The sequence below is a fragment of the Suillus fuscotomentosus genome (genome assembly GCF_016647785.1).
Source record: "Suillus fuscotomentosus strain FC203 chromosome Unknown F5891scaffold_35, whole genome shotgun sequence".
Lineage (NCBI taxonomy): Eukaryota > Fungi > Basidiomycota > Agaricomycetes > Boletales > Suillaceae > Suillus > Suillus fuscotomentosus.
Window position 1 is genome coordinate 262,747 of NW_024539547.1, and position 18,703 is coordinate 281,449.

Consider the following 18,703-nt stretch of genomic DNA (forward strand, 5'->3'; position numbering starts at 1 on the left):
AACTAGCGAGTTCGGATGTTGTTCGGGAATTAAATCCACCAATCAACGGGCTCAGATCTATCTCTTTCTGGTTTAGCAAGTCAAATTTATTGGCGCATAAATAGTTATATTTGGCAGAAACAGAATTATATATTTCTACAGTCATGACTCATCATGGCTACAATATCGTGAACGCTTGATGAGAAGGCTCGCTCGCACGGCACGGAGGAAGCCTGTATGGGTAAGATGTCGAGGGCGACTTTGTATGAGAGTGGATATACTCGTTCCGCATCCTAATCACGATTAGCGCCATGTGTGAAAACAATGAGTGCGAGACTTATGGGCATGTACATGGTAGTACAAAACTCATGTGTAAAAAAGTAGAAATTTTTTGATTTTTTATGGACCGACGAAGTAAGTAGGGCAGACATATTGACAAGGTATAACGGCGAGGTGTAAAGCACCGGAGAAGTGCTCAAGATTGCATGAAATACTCGAGCTACAGTCGGCAAGATTATAGAGACTTACAGTAACATTGATAAGATACCAGGGAAGCTTATGGGAAAGTCTTCTCGATATGTCAATCACCAACTCGCAGTGCAACTCGATGTTTACACCGCATGGGGCAGTTGCCACGAGTTGCGTAAATTTCCGAGTCGAGTCGATGTTAACTTGATTCCAACTCACACCGGCGGCAACACTACCGCGAACATAGTCAGAGTTGACATCCTCGATCGAGACCGGTCATCGACAGGCCGATCAATTTTCGCGAACCAAAGCCGTGGCTTGGTCTACTCGGACCAATAACGGGGCCTGCCTTGTAAGGTCTTTTAAGAACGATAACCAAACTTGTGATGGTCGTTTTTCCGGCATCACCTTGTGGATATAAAGTTCGTGTCTATCAAAAGGCCCCATGGACGGCATAAGAAACCCTCCGATCAACTCTAGAACTTTAAGCCACCGCCTACTCACCAAATACATACAAACAGGTTGCGTAAGGACTGAACGTGAACGTTTGAACGTCACACGAGCCCAAAACGAGGTACTTTGTTCATGTCCGATGCTAACGATCCTCACCAATGTAACCTTTTTGCTCGTTGGCCCGAACTCCGAGTCGGACACTTGAAGACCCAGGATACACCGAGTATGTCATCCTCCACTGTAGCTATCTGGCAGTGATCCATCAATGATATGGAAAAAACCCTATTCACAAAACTTTAGTAGTGCGCTTGTACATCGATTTGTATAACAAAACATTTCTCATCTCGGCACACCTCGAAATGTTCATTTATATGTCCCAGTTACAATCGAACTAGCGTCTATCTGAACACCATCTCGCTCCGCGCTGTGCCTTTCGTAAGCCTATCTTCTGGACTAGATTCGCCACAAACAACATCAGTATGGCTATTGAGGCTGACACCCGTGCACAGCTTCTGGGGCCACCGCTAAATGGACCCGAATTTCACTTGCGGTCAATCATAACCTCAGGCTGAGTGATATCCTTCCAAATGAATACTTCAAACGAAGCGAGTATAACTGCAAAAACAGCATGCAATACGACACTGATGACAAGCTCCGGGTTATCCATGCTTGCCGCCGCTCATATGAAACGAAACGACCGGAAACGAGAATTCAGTCTAGCCGTCCTTTCGAACTATATAATAATGCTGGACAGCAAAAGACTCCAAATCACTCATGTCTTACTTCGCAGCAACAACTTTGCACCGCGCTCTGCATCACTTCGAGACTGCTTGGCTTTTCACGAGATCTGACTTCAAGACAACAATTTTTCCTGTGGTATCTATTTCAGCGATAACTATCACTGCACGATGCTGATTTTTTGCGGTAGATGATATTTGCAATTGTTGTATCTCCTCACCACAACGTGCTAGCTCTATTTTACGCTCTCTGCTGGCTGTGGTTCCATCTCTTTCAATTCAATGTGTCTAACCAATCCTGTTCTATCCATGAAGATGTCTTGAACAAACCATGGCGTCCTGTACCATCTGGGCGCATCAGCGCCAAGGATTCTCGTGCATTGCGCTGGGCACTCATGGTGTTCTGCTTGGGCCTTTCATCCCTTTTCAGCTTGAATGCCGTCATAACTAGCGCAGTGTTCGCTGTGCTTATCATCGTCCATGATGATATCCATCTCGGTGACCATCCCATTTTCAAGAATTTGTGCAATGTGGGAGGTTATGTAACACTTGAACTTGGTTCTTTGTTGATTCTATGTAGGCCATTTTTCATCTGAGGGATCATATTTCGTTAACGAGATCTATATTCTAGCAAGGGAATCTTGGCTCGATGGAACGAGCATAAAAGCACTTTCCTGCAGCGCGCTTGTCATACTTCTGACAGTCCATGCGCAGGATTTTGCCGATGTCAATGGTGATCGCAGGTCAGGACGACGAACTCTGCCGATCATAGCGCCCGAAGGATCTCGTATCTATATGTTTTGTGCATTTCCGCTATCTTCTTTTGCGCTTGCCTCAGTTTGGAGTTTGGGGCCTTTCTCCAGTCTTCTTTTTGTTTCTATGAGTGCTTGGGTCGGCATTCGGTACTATCTCTTTCGCGACGAGATTCGTGACCAGGCCAACTACCGCCTGTACAATGTCTGTATTTTCTATTCATATCTCCTTGTCTGTTATCTGGCATTGATAATTCTCTCTACAGATATGGATAATGGGCGTTCATCTTTTGCCAGCTACTGTGCGTTTTCGTGCATTGGCATGGTAGTGACTCGTTGCGTCATGACCATGGCGGGGGGAGTTAGTATATAGCTCACAAAATTATTATTCGACTGCATCCACGAAACATCCTACCTATTCGTGATATGTCACTTGCTGGTATGATACTCAATTTATGCCCATCCGTTCTACATGCATGATAATCTGCTTTGCTCGATAGCTAGTATGTAGCATTTGTGGCTATAGTATGTATCAGAATATTTAAGCGATGCAAAAGCTGAATACATAAACCGACAACGGCGTTGTTATGCCACTTGCCGTGTACTTGGAGTTGATTTTTGCAAATGTTTTCAGGATTCTGTAGTTGTATGAAACTCCCTCACCCACTTGAGCTGCACTGGGAGCAAGGTGCTCCTCCGTCTTTGCATCAATTCGAAACTGCTGATGGACGACTAGATAAGTTACATATGTCAAGCCAGCGAGAAAATCTTAGCCGTTCTGCCTTCGGAAGCTTTATGTCGGAAGAACTAGTTCAGATGCTTGTTTGAAGTTTAAATTCATAATGACCTTCCGGGCGTACCTGTACCCATTTTTCGAGGTCTCGTCCATTCCTACATTATGGGTACAAGCACACGCCGATGGATAGTGGAGCGACGTAGTTGTGGTGTGTGATTGGCACTGATTGCGCACTAGGTTCCTGTGAGTTTGCCTAACTATCTTCTCCATGTGATACCAATTCGCTTTAGCAATAACACAATCTTCAGAAAAGACACCGCTTACGAAAATCCCTCAATGACTCTCTCAGCCTTCCCTATCTCGCCGATGCCAGGCTCCATCATGTAATGATCTCGGCGTCATCATTCCCGCGTATCCCGTCCGTATTCGAAACGACACTTGATCACCTTAACTCTGCTTCCATCCGCCAGACATCTCTTTCTCGCATTTTTACTAGTACGTTAACTTTTCTTTATCGACAATGCAGACCACATAACATTCAACTTTCTGAGCAGGTTGGGATGCAGACCTGCAACGCGCTGGCTGCGAACGTCTGCCGGCAGCATCTGTATGACTTCAATAATCCACGCCATTCAATTTTTTCAACAGCGACTTAGCCCTATTGCAGTGCCACCATGTCACTCAATATTCAGTCGTCAGATTTTCGGATGATCTTCCTGCAATTGAGGCACACAGCACGAGCTCGACGATCGTGATGACGGCAACGACTACTCATCTACCAATGGCTCTCCACTATGACTGACCAAACAGTATATCCAGTGACAAAGCTGTACATTGCTCGATCTCTGCGCTGGAAGGACTACGTAGCGACGGAACATGCAAACACAGATGCTAATCATGAGTGCTATGAGCAGGTGCGTTCATTCGTTTTATACTTTGTCCAAGTATGTTTAATCTGATGCTATTGACGTGTATCTATTCATCTTACCGTGCATCTATCTACCATACTCGCGCATCTTACACTCATACATCTAGCCATCTCACCCAACCCTAATCCAACCCACAGTTGCCAACCAAGCATCCGCAACCGCATCTCCAGCATGCGCCAACCGGGCAACCTCATCTAGGCTCACGACTACCATCTCCTCTTAGGCCCGTGCATGCTCAGGAATGTGATGCATGCCAGTGCCGTCACTCCTGTGACCCCATGGACCGCATAATAAGCCCTCAAAGAAAGGCGGAGAGTTCATACAGTGAGTCTGTGGCAATATAGACTGAAGCTACATTCCAATTGGAGGCCTCGTGCTTGATATTGACTGCGATTGGGTGTCACAAGATCTAAGAATGAAGACTATCAGCTCAGAAGGGGATAATACATGCAGTATTGTTACCCGACGGGGCTTGTCCGATCAACGACGATAGAACTTCACGCAGTGTAACAGTGTTATGGTTAGGGCAGGTACCGGTGGCGGCCCACTCACCCAATACATGCAAACACGTTGCGCAAGTCAGGAACTTTTTTAAAGCTGTATGGGTTCTCGAGCGTTTCTGTATCATCACATGTACCAAGATAAGCCCATATCAGGTATTTTGTGAAACGAATCATGCTAACCATCCACACTAATGTAACCTTTTTACGCTTGAACTCTGAATCGGACACTCGAACACCCGGGACACCCGGACACTGAGTATGTCATCCTCCACTGTAGTTATCTGGCAGTAATCTATCAATGCTGTGGAAGAAACCCTATTCACAGAACTTGATCAACTTTCAGTAGTGCAAGTGCCTGTTGGTTTGTATAGCAACACATTCCTCATCTTGGCGCACATCGTTCATTTATATGTTCCAGTTGCAATCGAACTAGCGTCCATCCGAACACCATCTCGCTCCGCGCTGTGCCTTTCGTAAGCTTATCTTCTGTGGTACATTCGCCGCAAACAATATCGGAGTGGCTATTGAGGGCTGACACCCGTGCACAGCTCCCGGGCCCACCTCTGAATGGATCCGAATTTCATTTGCGGTCAACCGTACGCCACTTTACCGAGAGTGGCACCTCGAGGGGTCGAAGCAATCACATCATCAAAACAAACAACGTTGTTCTCTCACCATGTTGAGGTATATTATCGTTCTCACTCGCATATCGCTGACTGTGATTAGTCTAGTTTCTACACGTAACTTAACCGTAACCGTAACATCCTTCAAAATGAATACTTTAAAGCGAGGCTAGTATGACTGCAAATACAGCATGCAATACGACACTGGTGATAAACTTCGGGTCATCCATGCTTGCCTGTCACCGTTCATGTGAAATGGAACGACTGGAATCGAGAAATTCAGCTTGGCTGTCCTTTCGAACTATATAATGATGCTGTACAGCAAAAAGACAGCAAATCACTGTTGTCTTACTTCGCAGCAACAACTTTGCACCGTGCTCTGCATCACCTCGAGACTGTTTGGCTTTTCACGAGATCTGACTTCAAGACAATGATTTTCCCTGTGGTATTTATTTCGGCAATGACTATCACCGCACGACGCTGATTGTTTGCGGTAGATGATGTTTGCAATTGTTGTATCTCCTCACTACGACATGCCAGCTCTATTTTATACTTTCTGCTGGCTCTGGTTTCATGTATTTCAATTCAACGCGTCTAATCAATCCTATTCTGCCCATGAAGATGTCTTGAACAAACCATGGCGTCCTGTGCCGTCTGGGCGCATCAGCGTCAAGGATGCTCGCGAATTGCGCTGGGCACTCATGTTGTTCTGCTTAGGCTTTTCTTTTCTTTTCGGCTCAAATGTCGTTATAACCAGCGTGATGGCCACTGTCCTTATCATCGTGAACGATGATCTTCGTCTCAGTGACCATCCCGTTTTCAAGACTTTGTGCAGCACAGGAGGTTATGTGATAGTTGAACTCGCTTCTTTGTTGATTCTGTGTTGGTATTCTTCATCTGAGCGATAGTATTTCGTTGACAATATCTGTATTCTAGCAAGAGAATGTACACTCGACGGAATGAGCATAAAGGAACCTGTCTGCAGCACGCTTGTCGTACTTCTGACAGTCCATGCGCAGGATTTTGCCGACGTCAATGGTGACCGCAGGTCAGGACGACGAACTCTGCCGATCATAGCGCCCGAAGGATCTCGTATCTATATACTTTGTGCACTCCCGCTATTTTCTTTTGCACTTGCCTCAGTTTGGAGTTTGGGGCCTCTCTCCAGTCTTCTTTTTGTTTCTATGGGTTCTTGGGTCGGCATTCGCTACTATCTCTTTCGCGACGAGATTCGCGACCAGTCAACCTATCGCCTGTACAATGTATGTACTCTCCGTTCATATCTCCTTGTCTGTTACCTAGTATTAAACATTCGCTACAGATATGGATAATGAGCGCTCATCTTTTGCCAGTTAATGCGCGTTTTCATGCATTAGCATGGTAGTGACTCATTGCGTCACGACCATAACGGGGGACGCTTCTACACGGATTCCCCACAAACTGTCATTTGACTGTGTCCAGTCATAAGAGGAAACGTCCTACCCAGATCGTGATATGTTTCTCGCTAGTATGATATACGTGCACTAAATTTAGGCCCATCCGTTTTACATGTATGATAATTTTAAATCTGCTTCGATAGTAGCATTTGAGGCCATAGGATGTGTTACAATGTTTGAGCAATGCCAGTGCGAAATAGACTCGTGACCAGTCCATCTATGAGGCAAGCCATCGACCGAAAACGACGCCATCGACAAGTCGTGATGTTGCCACCACTCGCCGTCTGCTTCGTACTCACGCTGTAGTACTTGAAGCTAATTTTTGCAAGTGTCAAGGACCTCGCAGCATGGCAACAGGTTCCCCGTCCACTTGGGCCGCACTGGAGCAAGGTGTTCTCAATAATGCTGGCACAATTTTTTCCATTGATCCGAAACTGCTGATGGACGACTGATCGACAACAACAACTTACACATACCGAGGGGCGAAGACGAGTCTACCTGACCCCTGTTGGAGGTGCCGGGGATGCGCCGTATCCGGTTGTCAGATCAACGTGCGTTCTACCAGTACATACTATTTCGTACTGATTCGTCTAAAATGCATTGTTATCATTTGAATCCTTGCAATTGTTAGAGTGTCCATACCGCCCTCGTTGTGCTGCGATCTCTCAGTTACATAGTACGTGGTCTAACTACAGCATCCAATCTATTTGAATTCTACAAATTCATTTGCGTCTTGAACGCACGATACGACTCCCGTAAGATATTACTTGTCGGTGTTGATATTTACCTATGCTCACGCTACTTATATAGATCTAGGTTCATATTCGGGTTTACGCCACTGAGCGCCTTTCACTCCTTCAAGTTGCCCTCTACCACGATGGTGAACACCGGCCTCAAATACGTAGACCTTATACGCCAACGCACTTCAAAATGGGCAAACTTGTCTCCCGAAACACAGGACATCAGAGTCAGTTGAACGTGGCTCTTTGCGAGACCTTGTCTTAATGCCGACTGGTATGATCTAGGTCGGATCGTATGGTCTATTCAGCGCCCAGACAGGCAGGTTCGAGGTTGAAGGAAACGTGTACGATCCCGAGTTTCAGAAGCTGCTTGACGCCACCGATGGAAAGATAAAGCTTTCGGATCATCCGCCCGTGCTCGATGACGAGGAGAAAGACTTTGCTATTGGATCTATGGGCGTCAGGCCTAAGGAATTTAGTCTTGGATCAAACGTGTGAGCTTTTGACACAGTCAACCCTTGAGGACTTCACTTATTTCTGCTACGATAGTGCTGAGGGCATCGACAAAGCAAAGTATAAAGGAGACTGGCAGTTTCTGCAAGGAAAACGAGGCGCTATGCTCGTGATGTACAAACCCCGTCTAGAGCATTTTCCTAAAGGAAAGGTATTTGAAGCGATCTACAAGGTTCCAGAGCTCAAGGACAAGTACGTCGTCCCATCGGTGTATAAGTGTCGTGCATATGTTACCTATTTGTCCGAGAAGGGTACGTCTATCCCTATTGTTCGATGTACATCTCAAATCTAAGGGAAATGACAAGCCGGAGAGAAGATTTCGTTGGCTCTCCTCCCAAAATCTGGCAAAGAGAACGAGACGCAGCTCAACTGGTGGACTGATTCAAAGATAGAAAACCTTCAAACCAGGACAGATAAAGACTACGTGTTCTCGCCACTTTTCACTTGCAAGCGCAAGATCCCCTTGATTCGTCCTCTGATGCGCGACTCACCTACTCCAGACCCTGAGGACGCCGACTTGTAGGTCTCTTGTTGTTTTTCGACCACATTGCTAATCGAACAAAAGTTGGATGGATGTTTACCCGCCTTGGGAGCCACTCGATGACGATGGAGAGATCGATCCAGTATATGATGATAATCAAGAGGTGTGTACTTGAAATTTCTCGCAACAGACATCGGAGACCAACGCTGTGTACCAAGGATGACCCGAACGTATACATTCCGCGAAGAGACTCTGAATTTGTGCCATTCCCTATTTCAGACGACAGTGACGATGAGTGATGACCTGTTGGGACCTTTCCTTCTTGTTATATTAGGTTGACGTTGCCATATGAGATGTATAATTACTTGTGTAGTGGATGTTCGAGTACAAGACTATTTATGCAGTGCCCATATCTAGGTTTGTTCGTGTCGTAATCTTGCAATTTGCGATGCCCACGGCCCACGATCGCAAGCACAGGATATCCATCATTTATCCATGTGACAAGTCTATATATGACTGTCACCTCCAGTAGCCAGCGATTTTTGTTTAGTATTAAACTACTCACTGCACCATATTGATGGGAAACGCAGCTCGGAAGTTCGTTGATCTCATCAGACAATCCACAGCGAAGTGGGCCAACTGGGATCCACCTATACCCATACCAGTACGCGACTCGTTTCTCATCGGTTTCATGGCTGCAGTTTATAATTTCGCATGCAGGTCGGTGCATATGGCAGGCTGAATACCGAGACGGGCGAATTGGACATCGAAGGCAATATCTATGATCCGGAATTCCAGGTCTTGCTGGATAAGGTGGACGGGCAACTGAAGCTAGCAGATTTCCTTCCTCAGATTGGTGCCGTGGAGGGCGACTTCATAGTGTGTACGATGGGTGTCCGGCAGAAAGACCTCAAGATTGATGGAGAGATGTATGTTCTGCGTGCGGTCTACTATGCGAGCGAGGACTCAGACTGATTGATGGTTTGATAGAAACGTCGCTGGTCTCGCTCAAGCATCTATCAAAGGAGAGTGGCAGTTTCAGCGCGGCAAGCGTGGTGCCCTCCTGATCATGCACAATCCAAGACAAGAATACGTTCCGCGCGGCAGGGTTTTGGAGACGCTGTACAAGGTCCCAGAGCTCAAAGACATGCACATCGTCAACTCCATCTTCAAATGTCCCGCCTACACCATATACCTTTCGGACAAAAGTATGTTTCCACACTCTGTGTTCTCGTGCTCCTGCTCATTATAGTAATCAGGTGGAGAGAAGATTTCCTTGGCACTTACTTCCAACGGGAATGCATCTGAGCCCTCACAGTGGTGGTCAGATACGAACGTGAGCCTGCTGCGGAAGGGGCATCACAAGGACTATATGTTCACGCCACTGTATGGGCTCAAGCGCAAGTTGCCATTGATACGACGTCTCATGCGAGAGTCTCCTGTACCTGATCCCGAAGGTGATGACTTGTCAGTATCATGGGTTTCGTTGTCTCCAGGCGCTCCATCTGACATGTTGCTCTTGGTAGCTGGGTAGACGTGCATGTACCCTGGGATCCTCTGGATGAGGACGGCGATGAGGATTATTCATTAGAGGTACGTCGTAACTTTTGAACTCGTTCGTTTTGATGAATCCGTGCAGGACGAAGAAGATGATGGATGGGCGGCAAACACGGAGAAATAGGAGCATGATTTGGACTCGGAGACTGATAGCACATGACCGTCCTTTGCCTATGATGAATTTTCTAATGATGATCTCCCCTATGGTTTCATCGACATCTTGTACAATTGACCTATCATGCTTGTCGTATATTAAGTTTGTATTAAGTAGCACTGCCCTGCCCATTTTTATCTAGCTCACGTGCACTGCACGGAGTAGGAATACAGTGAGAGCACCAACATCCTTTGTCTCCTTCTTTCCTTCTTCCCGTGTTTCTTCACTGAGCAGTACTTAGGTAATTATTCTCTACTTGCGAGGATGCACTCACTGTATGACTGGTGGAATCGTACTTTCAGGGGCAGCATGACCAAACCCGGGTACGCTGCAGATCAGCACCCAAGGATTTTAGAGGGCAATGACCTCAAGGCACTTGCGAAATATATGAAGTCGGATAGCTGTCGGAATGTTTTCCTTATGGCGAGTTCCTTTATCTCTTCACGATCTGAATTATTCTAATGCCGATATCACGACGAAACTAGCTTGGGGCTGGTAAGGCTACTACTGCTAGTGCCACATTACATTATCTTACGTATGTTATCAGGTGTGAGTACATCTGCCGGTATACCGGACTTCAGATCACCTGGTACAGGTAAGTCATACATAGCATCTGGTTCTGAGATGCAGATCAGCGTGTGACCTAGGATTATACGTAAGTGTGCTGTGCGCAGTGCGGTACTGCAAGTGAGGAAAATTAATATGATGTTGTACAGGCCAACCTCGCACGGTTGAATCTTCCATTCCCGGAGGCGGTATTCGAGATAGGGTTCTTTAAGAAAAACCCGATACCATGTGCGTCCGTCCGTACTTGGACCGAGCGAAGAAAGGAACTGAAATGTGTTTATTAGTTTATACATTAGCCAAGGAACTATATCCAGGGCGCTTCCGACCCACGCCCACGCACAGCTTTATAACACTCCTCCATTCGCATTCCCTGTTGCACACATGTTTCACCCAGAACATAGACACGCTCGAGCGGCGCGCAGGAGTGCCGGCGCATAAGATCATCGAGGCACATGGAAGCTTCGCCACGCAGCAGTGCATTGACTGTAAAACACCCTTTGATGCAGAGAAGATAAAGAAGGCGGTGTTGAGCGAGGAGATAGAATTCCGAGGTGTGAACGGAGGAGGTGCAAGGGCCTGGTGAAACCAGATATCGTCTTCTTCGGTGAAGGGGTATGTTTGAGCCTCACAAAACCATACGGCATGGCTGATTTTGGGAGCAGCTTCCCGATCAGTTTCACAGATCTATCCGTAATCTGCGAGAAGCGGATTTATTGATCGTATTAGGAACATCGCTGACCGTGCACCCATTTGCCTCTCTTGTGGACCTTGTCCCGAATGACTGCCCTCGGGTGTTGATCAATCTCGATGAGGTTGGCGACTTTAACAAACCAGATGATGTGTTATTCCTCGGAAAATGCGACGATATCGTGCGGGAGCTATGCAAAGAACTTGAATGGGAGGAGGAGCTCGATGCCGCTTGGGAGAAGACGAAGGAGAGCTTGGAGGCTGGTGAGAAAGAGCCAGAACTAGAAACAGAACCAGAGGAATCAACGGAGGACGAGGTGGAAAAGATCACAAAGAACCTAGAGCAGGGGCTCAAAGTCAGTGACGAGAAGGATGAAAAGCGATCTTCGTCGAAGAGCGGCCAGGCCAGTGATTCGGTAGAACCGGATTCAGTTGAAGAGGACTAAACGAGCCCTGCGAAATTCTCGACAGAGGAAAGTTATAGTGCGTCCAAGTGATGGAGATTAGGTAGCCTGTTGTGTAGTTTAAGTTGTATGTGCTTGTGGATCCATGCTTCAAACATTAAATAAAGTGCATGTTGTGTGCAAGACTACTGGGGGTCAATTACTATATTGTGTCGGGTACTGGGAGAATAACCAGTCGCGTGGTAGAGGTCTGAAGGAAAATATCCTTCTGCGAGCATCAGATGATGATGTCGATTGGGATGGATGGTCTTTCCTTTATGATAGCATTTGTCCTCTGCCTGCACCTGAATAAGCATGTCTTTGTTTCACGACAAAGTGGCATACCAACTTTGTTCCTTCTGTATGATCTGGCTAGGGTACACCAGACCAAGTCGGGAGCCATGGGACTCGTCTTGGGAAGATGTTCACTGTCGATACACACATCAACAAGATGCTGTTTAAAATCATTCAAGAAGATGGTACCTTCAACTATCAGGCCGCTCATAGCTGTCTCTGACCCAATTCGCTCAACTTCAGCATGCACTCAAATCTCGGAGGTTATGTCGGAACCGGACTGATATCGGAAAACACGCCACTAGGTGATTTGGACATATCAAGAGGACGTTTAATCATGTGAACTTGGGTTTTGAGATGTGATCGGCATCCCAGTGATTGCGTCGGAGTTACCAAGGTCCTTTAAGAAGGAAAGCTGGTAGATGCGAAACTTGATGGAGAATCGAGAGCGTTCGATGTTGACCATAGGAACTTCGCGTGTATTCGAGAAATTGTGGAGCAAAGCTCTAGCCGCAGATCGTCGTTCGGGATGAAGATGGTAAAAAAGCCGCTGAGCTTAAACTTATGATAATTGAAAGACTCGTCGAGTCTATCTGCTCAGTGCTGATCACCGTTTTAACAGGCATCACTTCTCCATTGCAGATCACTAGCAGTGAACAGCTTTATCAAACAACTGGAATCGCCTATTTGAACAGCCTGCACCCTAAGATAATCATTTTCCCTTTTGCTGTCACTCCTAGACCCTCGACATCAATTTCCTACAAATTCAGCGTCATGGAGGCTGTCGTTCCTCACGAAATCACGACAGAGCTCACACAAATACTTGCCAATCTTGTACTTGGTGATAACAAGATACGTTCCAAGTGCGCGATCTTTTTCAATGAGCGCGACTCATACTGAGAGACTTGCAGTGCAGAACAGGCGGTCAATGATAGACTGGCTCAGACCCCAGACCTATACCTACTCGCATTGGCTCAGTTCTCTATTGCAGCTGATACTGAAGTGGCAAGTTGTTGTGTATTATGTCTCAATACCGCTGCCCTCATTCAATAAAGCGTAGATGCGATCCTTCTCTCTGGTCTTACTTCGCAGACTTCTCTTTCGCACCGCACCGGGTCAGCAGCCCAGAGAAGGACGTCTAACGCTTTATGATCAACTCCCAGCGCATGCGTTGACAACTCTCGAGCGTCTACTACTCCACTCTCTGTCCCACGAGCCTTTAGATGCTGTTCGCAGGAAGACAGTCGATACAGTCTGCGATCTAGCAAACAATTCTATGTCTCGAGGGCGCCCTTGGCACGCACTACAGGCACAAACATTTACTATGACGCAGACAGGTGAAGCTGGCTTCCGAGAATGCGCTTATAGGTTGTTTTCTGGTTGTCCCAATCTCGTAATGGATCTCCAGACAGATGCTGTCCTGACAGTTTTCCGGAAAGGTCTCCAAGACTCTCAAAGTGTTGAGGTACGTGGTCCTCCAGTCGAATTAATTGGCATTCATTGATAGTGCTCAGGTTCGGCTTGCTGCTCTCCGAGCCTCTGTGTCCTACCTTACTGCATGTGATCAACTTCAATTATCACACTCGCTCTCACTACTCTATCCAATGCTAGACACATTACCTTCCCTTCCCAACATTCACCTTAAATCCTTCCTCAGCTCGCTAACGCCATTATGCTCATCTCATCCTAATCTCTTTGTGCCTCATATGGATGCCCTACTGTCTTTCTTGCGTGGTTTGATAATGCCAAGCGTTGACTCAGGCCCGACACCCACGGTTGCTAAGCCATTCCCCGGCACATCAAGTTTCACGTTCCCTCCCGGCGGATCTGGCAGTCGGACTCCAGACGACAATGACGAAGTCACAGAGGACGAGGAAAAAGAGTTAGTCAGAAAAGCTGCACTAGAATTTATGGTAAGTCTTACCGAGGCTAAGCCTGCATTGGCGAAGCGTTCGGAAGGATGGACGGCGGCTATGGTAAGAGCATCTCTAGAGGGCATGGGGGAATTACCAGAAGACACGTTGGATTCCTGGCTCGAAGCTGATGTAAGATACTTATCGTGCATTTCTCCAAGTATTTCACCAACTCAAATATCGTAGCCCTCAGAGGACGCACAAGATGAGAATTATCCTCATGTATACGAGCAATCCCTCGATAGGGTGGCCTGTGCTCTTGGAGGCAAAGCAGTACTTCCTCCGGCGTTCCAATATATTCCGTCAATGCTCGCCAATTACGACTGGAGATTGAGGCACGCTGGCCTGATGGCTATCGCAGCCATAGCCGAAGGCACGAGCAAGGTTCATTTGGCTTATTTATGGCATAGTCCAGGCCCACTCATTCGTCTATTATTAGGTGATGCAAATGGAACTTGGGAAGGTTGTTGAGTGCGCGTTCTTCAGTTTATTGTCCGGTCCCTTTCATTGATCGTGTTCCCAGCCTCGTTACTCCAATGTTCAAGGACGCACACCCACGTGTGCGGTATGCTGCATGTCAATGCGTGTACGTTGCTTTTATTATCTCATAATGTCCTCGCTCAATGATTGGTGCAGTGGTCAATTATGTACTGATTTGGAGGTAAGTTTAGTCACCCTGCCACCATGATCCTCATAGACGCTTGTGCTCCAAGGAAATCATTCAGGATCGCTACCACGAGCAATTATTCGCTGCGTTGATACCAACACTAGAGGCGCCAGAACCTCGGTGACTATTACATCCTTGATTCCGTCACCTGTCCTCCACCTGATCCTCTATTTTAGTGTGCACTCGCATGCCGCAGCTGCCCTGATAAACTTTTGTGAAGGTGTCGAACGTGACACTCTTGTTCCTTATTTGGACCCGATCGTTGAGCGTCTGCTCAAGATGCTCAATCCAGGAGCTGAGGATGGCAAAGTAGTCAAAGGTTATGTTCAAGAACAAGCTATTACAACTCTCGCTATGGTCGCTGACGCCAGTGAGGCAACATTTGCTAAGGTATTATATTGCAGTCTTGCGTATCCATTGTTTATCTGACGCTTGCATATACAACAGCACTATGCCTCCATAATGCCTCTTCTTTTAAATGTTCTCCGCAACGCCAACAGTTCTGACCATTACAAGCTACGCGCGAAAGCCATGGAATGTGCTGGTTTAATAGGTAAGAAACAGTTGACATCAGCGCAAGTTTCCTTGACTGATCCTTGTCAGCAATTGCCGTTGGACGTAACGTTTTCCGCGCTGACGCAAATACACTCATCGAGCTTTTAATCAAAATCCAAAGTTCGTTCTTGACTGCCTCCGAATTAATCGATAACCGTTTAACATGTATGATAGATTCTCCTGTCGATCCCTCGGACACCATGCTGCCCACTTTTTTAATTGCTACTTGGGCTAAAATTTGCCAAGCTCTCGGCACCGAGTTCGAGCCGTTCCTTCCTGTAGTCATGCCTCCACTACTGAACGCAGCTAGCGCAAAAGCTGATGTCTCCATCTATGGTAATGTCATTCATTGGGGTCACGGCACCCACTTACCCTGCTACACAGATGATGAAGACGATGTCGGCGAGACACGAGAAGGCTGGGAGACCATCTCGATGGACGGTCAGATCGTTGGAATCCGCACTTCGACTATCGATGAGAAATGCCAAGCGTTCGACACTCTCGTTGTCTATTGCGCGACACTTGGCGGCCGGTTTGCACCTTATCTCGCCCAGAGCTTGGAGCTCTCCCTCCCCGCCCTAAAATTCTACTTCCACGACGGCGTTCGCGAAGCTGCAAGCAGGTAAGTGCTCCCCGTTGTCGCCGCCCTCACTGCTAATCATCGTACGCACAGGTTGATCCCTTTGCTTTTCTCTTGCGGAAAGCAGAGTGGAACACTAACATCGCAGATGGTAGCTGCTTCCTTCCTCCAGCTCATAAACACAATTCGAGCCGAAACAGACCCTTCGTTTCTTTCCTCGTTGTATAGAGCCCTCGCCGATGGGCTTCGCGTGGTCGGCATTCCAGCGCTCACGCCGAATCTACAGGCTACCCTCATAGAAGCCACGAAGCATCAGCTTCAGACGCTCGCAGACAAACGGAAACGACGCGCAGAGTCCCCGGAGGATGATCGCGAGGAGCTCGCGTTGTTAGAAGAGGTAGAAGAGTTTGCTCTAGAGGACATGGAGAAGCTGCTCAAAATATTGGATGGTCAACATCCGCTTCTTGTGGCAGTTTCGAGTGTGAGGGATTTAGGATTTAACCAGTGGGACAGCGAAGAGGAGCGTGATAGTGATGGTTAGCACACAGGATGCGTCGTACTGATACTATGCAGTGGCTCGCAAAATGTTTTTTCTTCTTGTATTAATGATGATCGTGCTGTATAACTCCGCCTTGTGATATCTGTCTGGCATGATGATAGTATTGCACGCTACAAATTACATGTACAAACACTTTTGTGCACGTCCAGGGCGCATCAAGTACTGTATAAAAAGAGTTGCACACAAGGGAAGGGTTGCCCGCTATAGCAAGTTAAAATCAACCAGATCAAGCAAATGCTGTGCGGTATGTAAAGGCGAAAGGCGCCATGATGTAAATCAATCTCGCGGACAGCCAGGGTAATGATGAATAATTGATGGTATGCTAGATAAGATGATAACATGCTAGAGAATAACCAGAAGTTCCAGATATATATGCGAGCTGTACCCTTGTTAATACAAATTAACCAATGGGGTGTGGAGGCGCATACGGATAGATAAGAATCAAAAACCAAGAAAGGCAGGCGTCACAGAATCCCTGAGTCTTTGAGAGCGTTCTGTAGGATTGTCTCCTTGACCGCAGCGAAGACCAGTCTGATATTCGTCGTATCGGTGGCTTGTGTTAAGCTATGACGCAGTGAGTGATGAGCGAGGCGTGATAAATCACACTCACTGAGGGTAAACACTTAGGCGCGCCCGGTTAGCTTGCATGAACTTCCATAGAATATACTTTGCCGCTTTGTTAATGTCTGCGCCACCCGTATATTCTGGGAAGTATTTCTCGATCGGTACCTGTAAAGTGTCAACAGATCTCCATGCGTTTGCAACAATGAATACATACCTTCGGTAGCTTGTTCTTGAAAACGTCTATCTTGTTCAAAAATAATATGATAGAAGTTCGCAGAAACCACCGGGAGTTGATAACCGACTCGAATAGGATAAGTGATTCTTGCATACGATTCTATTGACAAAATTGATGACGCCCAATAATCGCGCGTGCAACAGGACCTACCTGGTTCTTCTCTTCTAATAGTACTTGATCGTATTCCGATAATGCTGTGCAGAAAATGATGCTTGTTACGGATTCAAAGCAATGTATCCATTTCTTCCGTTCCGAGCGCTGGCCGCCGACATCGAACATGTGGATGCTACGAGACCGCGATCAAAAACGGAACTTTGATATTCCAGTGTACTCACGAGAGCTGTCCCATGTTAAACCGCGTTTCAGTGATGCCGGTTGTCTTTGCTCGAGCTCGTAGTACATCATTTTCTGTTGGTGTATAGTCGGGCGTGCCTATACGAAGCACTTCTGTGAAGAAACTGAGAGCGAACACCGTGAGTATTTGTAATCCGAGTGGATAGAAGGACTCACTAGCTAGCCGAGTCCATAAGATAAAACTGGCTCGAACAGTCCATCACTTTGGAAATGATAGGATCTTCCCATAGTTCATGGATGGCTTGTGCAATATCAGCGGAGAAAACAAACTCAGGCGTGTTTTCAACCCTGTATTCGACGATGCGTTCGGCAAATGTCTACGAAAGCAATGAATTGGGGTAGGAGAGAACACGAGAAAGAACGTACCCGATTCGCGGGCAATACACATTCCACATTCATGTTACGCATTTGCAGGACAATGGCTTGCGCGGAGTCGAGAGTGTTCCGGTATATTGTCGGACGGAACACCATGAGTTCGTCTGGGGTGAAGCCATTTTGATGAATGATTTTCATCTGCTTCACTATTGTTGACTTTCCGGATTCGCCGGACCCTGAGGTTGGATATGAGCAGTTAGAACAAAGAGAAAGGGTTGAACGGATAAAGGTAGTTGAAGGATATAGACAAAGTGGATGCAACTCCGGAGATATTTGCCTCGTAAAAAATGAAATAGACATGGAGTAAGGTAGAAAGGAAGACACGTACCGAGAAGAAGTATCTTACACTCCTTCCTAAACTTCCTAGAGTCCTCGTCTATCTGACGGTCGATAGCATCTGACCTGGCCTTCTCCTCTCTGTCCTGTGCTGATACGCAGTTGCCCATGAGGAATGAGGGGAGCGTGCTAATAGAAAGTCAATCGGTGAGAGGGATATGATCTGGCCAGCGTGTATGGTAAACTGTTGAGCTTTGATTGCGATAGCGTTAAAGAACAAGTCTGCCAAAATGAAGAAGGTCGTGTCCTGAATGTGATATATCCGTGCAATTGCTTTCAATGATAAGTCGAGGACAAGTAGAATGAAAGGACCTTGGCTACCCGGGCGGCTTTGTTTGTAGTGACTGTGATGTAACTGTCACACGAAGCGTGTAACGGCGTGTGACACGCCTACGTTCTCATTCATCAATCACAAAAACCTCCCGTGGTTTTACATCAATTGATAGTCAACTAATACCACTGTAGTTTCATGATCATCATCCAAGAAGACTGCTGTAGTGGGCGCCATGACAT

At 46.8% G+C, this 18,703-nt stretch overlaps 7 protein-coding genes across 7 annotated transcripts; 6 read left to right on the forward strand and 1 right to left on the reverse strand.

The window, feature by feature from the left end:
- Positions 1–1,522: 1,522 nt before the first annotated feature.
- Positions 1,523–2,913, forward strand: F5891DRAFT_434235 (UbiA prenyltransferase family). Its single transcript, XM_041371813.1, has 4 exons — positions 1,523–1,776; positions 1,829–2,213; positions 2,269–2,594; positions 2,656–2,913. Exons 1-4 carry the CDS (start codon positions 1,675–1,677, stop codon positions 2,716–2,718), a joined length of 876 nt encoding a protein of 291 aa, XP_041224587.1. The 5' UTR covers positions 1,523–1,674; the 3' UTR covers positions 2,719–2,913.
- Positions 2,914–5,171: 2,258 nt separating this feature from the next.
- F5891DRAFT_434291 (UbiA prenyltransferase family) lies at positions 5,172–6,799 on the forward strand. Its single transcript, XM_041371814.1, has 5 exons — positions 5,172–5,235; positions 5,289–5,625; positions 5,678–6,062; positions 6,117–6,442; positions 6,502–6,799. The coding sequence occupies exons 2-5, from the start codon at positions 5,611–5,613 to the stop codon at positions 6,562–6,564; spliced, it is 789 nt and encodes a 262-aa protein (XP_041224588.1). The 5' UTR covers positions 5,172–5,235; positions 5,289–5,610; the 3' UTR covers positions 6,565–6,799.
- Positions 6,800–7,251: 452 nt separating this feature from the next.
- On the forward strand, positions 7,252–8,846 carry F5891DRAFT_434343 (uncharacterized protein). The gene is made up of 8 exons (XM_041371815.1): positions 7,252–7,292; positions 7,433–7,583; positions 7,642–7,721; positions 7,821–7,850; positions 7,906–8,120; positions 8,175–8,388; positions 8,435–8,513; positions 8,569–8,846. The coding sequence occupies exons 2-8, from the start codon at positions 7,494–7,496 to the stop codon at positions 8,647–8,649; spliced, it is 789 nt and encodes a 262-aa protein (XP_041224589.1). The 5' UTR covers positions 7,252–7,292; positions 7,433–7,493; the 3' UTR covers positions 8,650–8,846.
- An 81-nt stretch (positions 8,847–8,927) lies between these two features.
- On the forward strand, positions 8,928–9,961 carry F5891DRAFT_954670 (uncharacterized protein; the record flags this gene model as incomplete). The annotated part of the gene is made up of 5 exons (XM_041375273.1): positions 8,928–9,014; positions 9,071–9,279; positions 9,341–9,558; positions 9,610–9,817; positions 9,877–9,961. 5 exons carry the CDS (start codon positions 8,928–8,930, stop codon positions 9,959–9,961), a joined length of 807 nt encoding a protein of 268 aa, XP_041224590.1.
- A 585-nt stretch (positions 9,962–10,546) lies between these two features.
- Positions 10,547–12,126, forward strand: F5891DRAFT_1041094 (DHS-like NAD/FAD-binding domain-containing protein). Its single transcript, XM_041362050.1, has 4 exons — positions 10,547–11,153; positions 11,180–11,240; positions 11,291–12,056; positions 12,103–12,126. Exons 1-3 carry the CDS (start codon positions 10,855–10,857, stop codon positions 11,759–11,761), a joined length of 831 nt encoding a protein of 276 aa, XP_041224591.1. The 5' UTR covers positions 10,547–10,854; the 3' UTR covers positions 11,762–12,056; positions 12,103–12,126.
- Positions 12,127–12,826: 700 nt separating this feature from the next.
- On the forward strand, positions 12,827–16,308 carry F5891DRAFT_1190195 (armadillo-type protein; the record flags this gene model as incomplete). The annotated part of the gene is made up of 15 exons (XM_041367255.1): positions 12,827–12,915; positions 12,964–13,054; positions 13,113–13,517; positions 13,567–14,097; positions 14,152–14,349; positions 14,405–14,436; positions 14,489–14,551; positions 14,602–14,626; positions 14,679–14,752; positions 14,809–15,022; positions 15,080–15,185; positions 15,236–15,307; positions 15,362–15,523; positions 15,572–15,809; positions 15,861–16,308. 15 exons carry the CDS (start codon positions 12,827–12,829, stop codon positions 16,306–16,308), a joined length of 2,748 nt encoding a protein of 915 aa, XP_041224592.1.
- Positions 16,309–16,407: 99 nt separating this feature from the next.
- Positions 16,408–18,501, reverse strand: F5891DRAFT_1041096 (heterotrimeric G protein alpha subunit). Its single transcript, XM_041362051.1, has 8 exons — positions 18,183–18,501; positions 17,846–18,030; positions 17,636–17,796; positions 17,461–17,583; positions 17,276–17,411; positions 17,105–17,224; positions 16,937–17,055; positions 16,408–16,890 (listed from the first exon to the last, which is right to left on the reverse strand). The coding sequence occupies exons 1-8, from the start codon at positions 18,298–18,300 to the stop codon at positions 16,791–16,793; spliced, it is 1,062 nt and encodes a 353-aa protein (XP_041224593.1). The 5' UTR covers positions 18,301–18,501; the 3' UTR covers positions 16,408–16,790.
- Between the last annotated feature and the right edge of the window lie 202 nt (positions 18,502–18,703).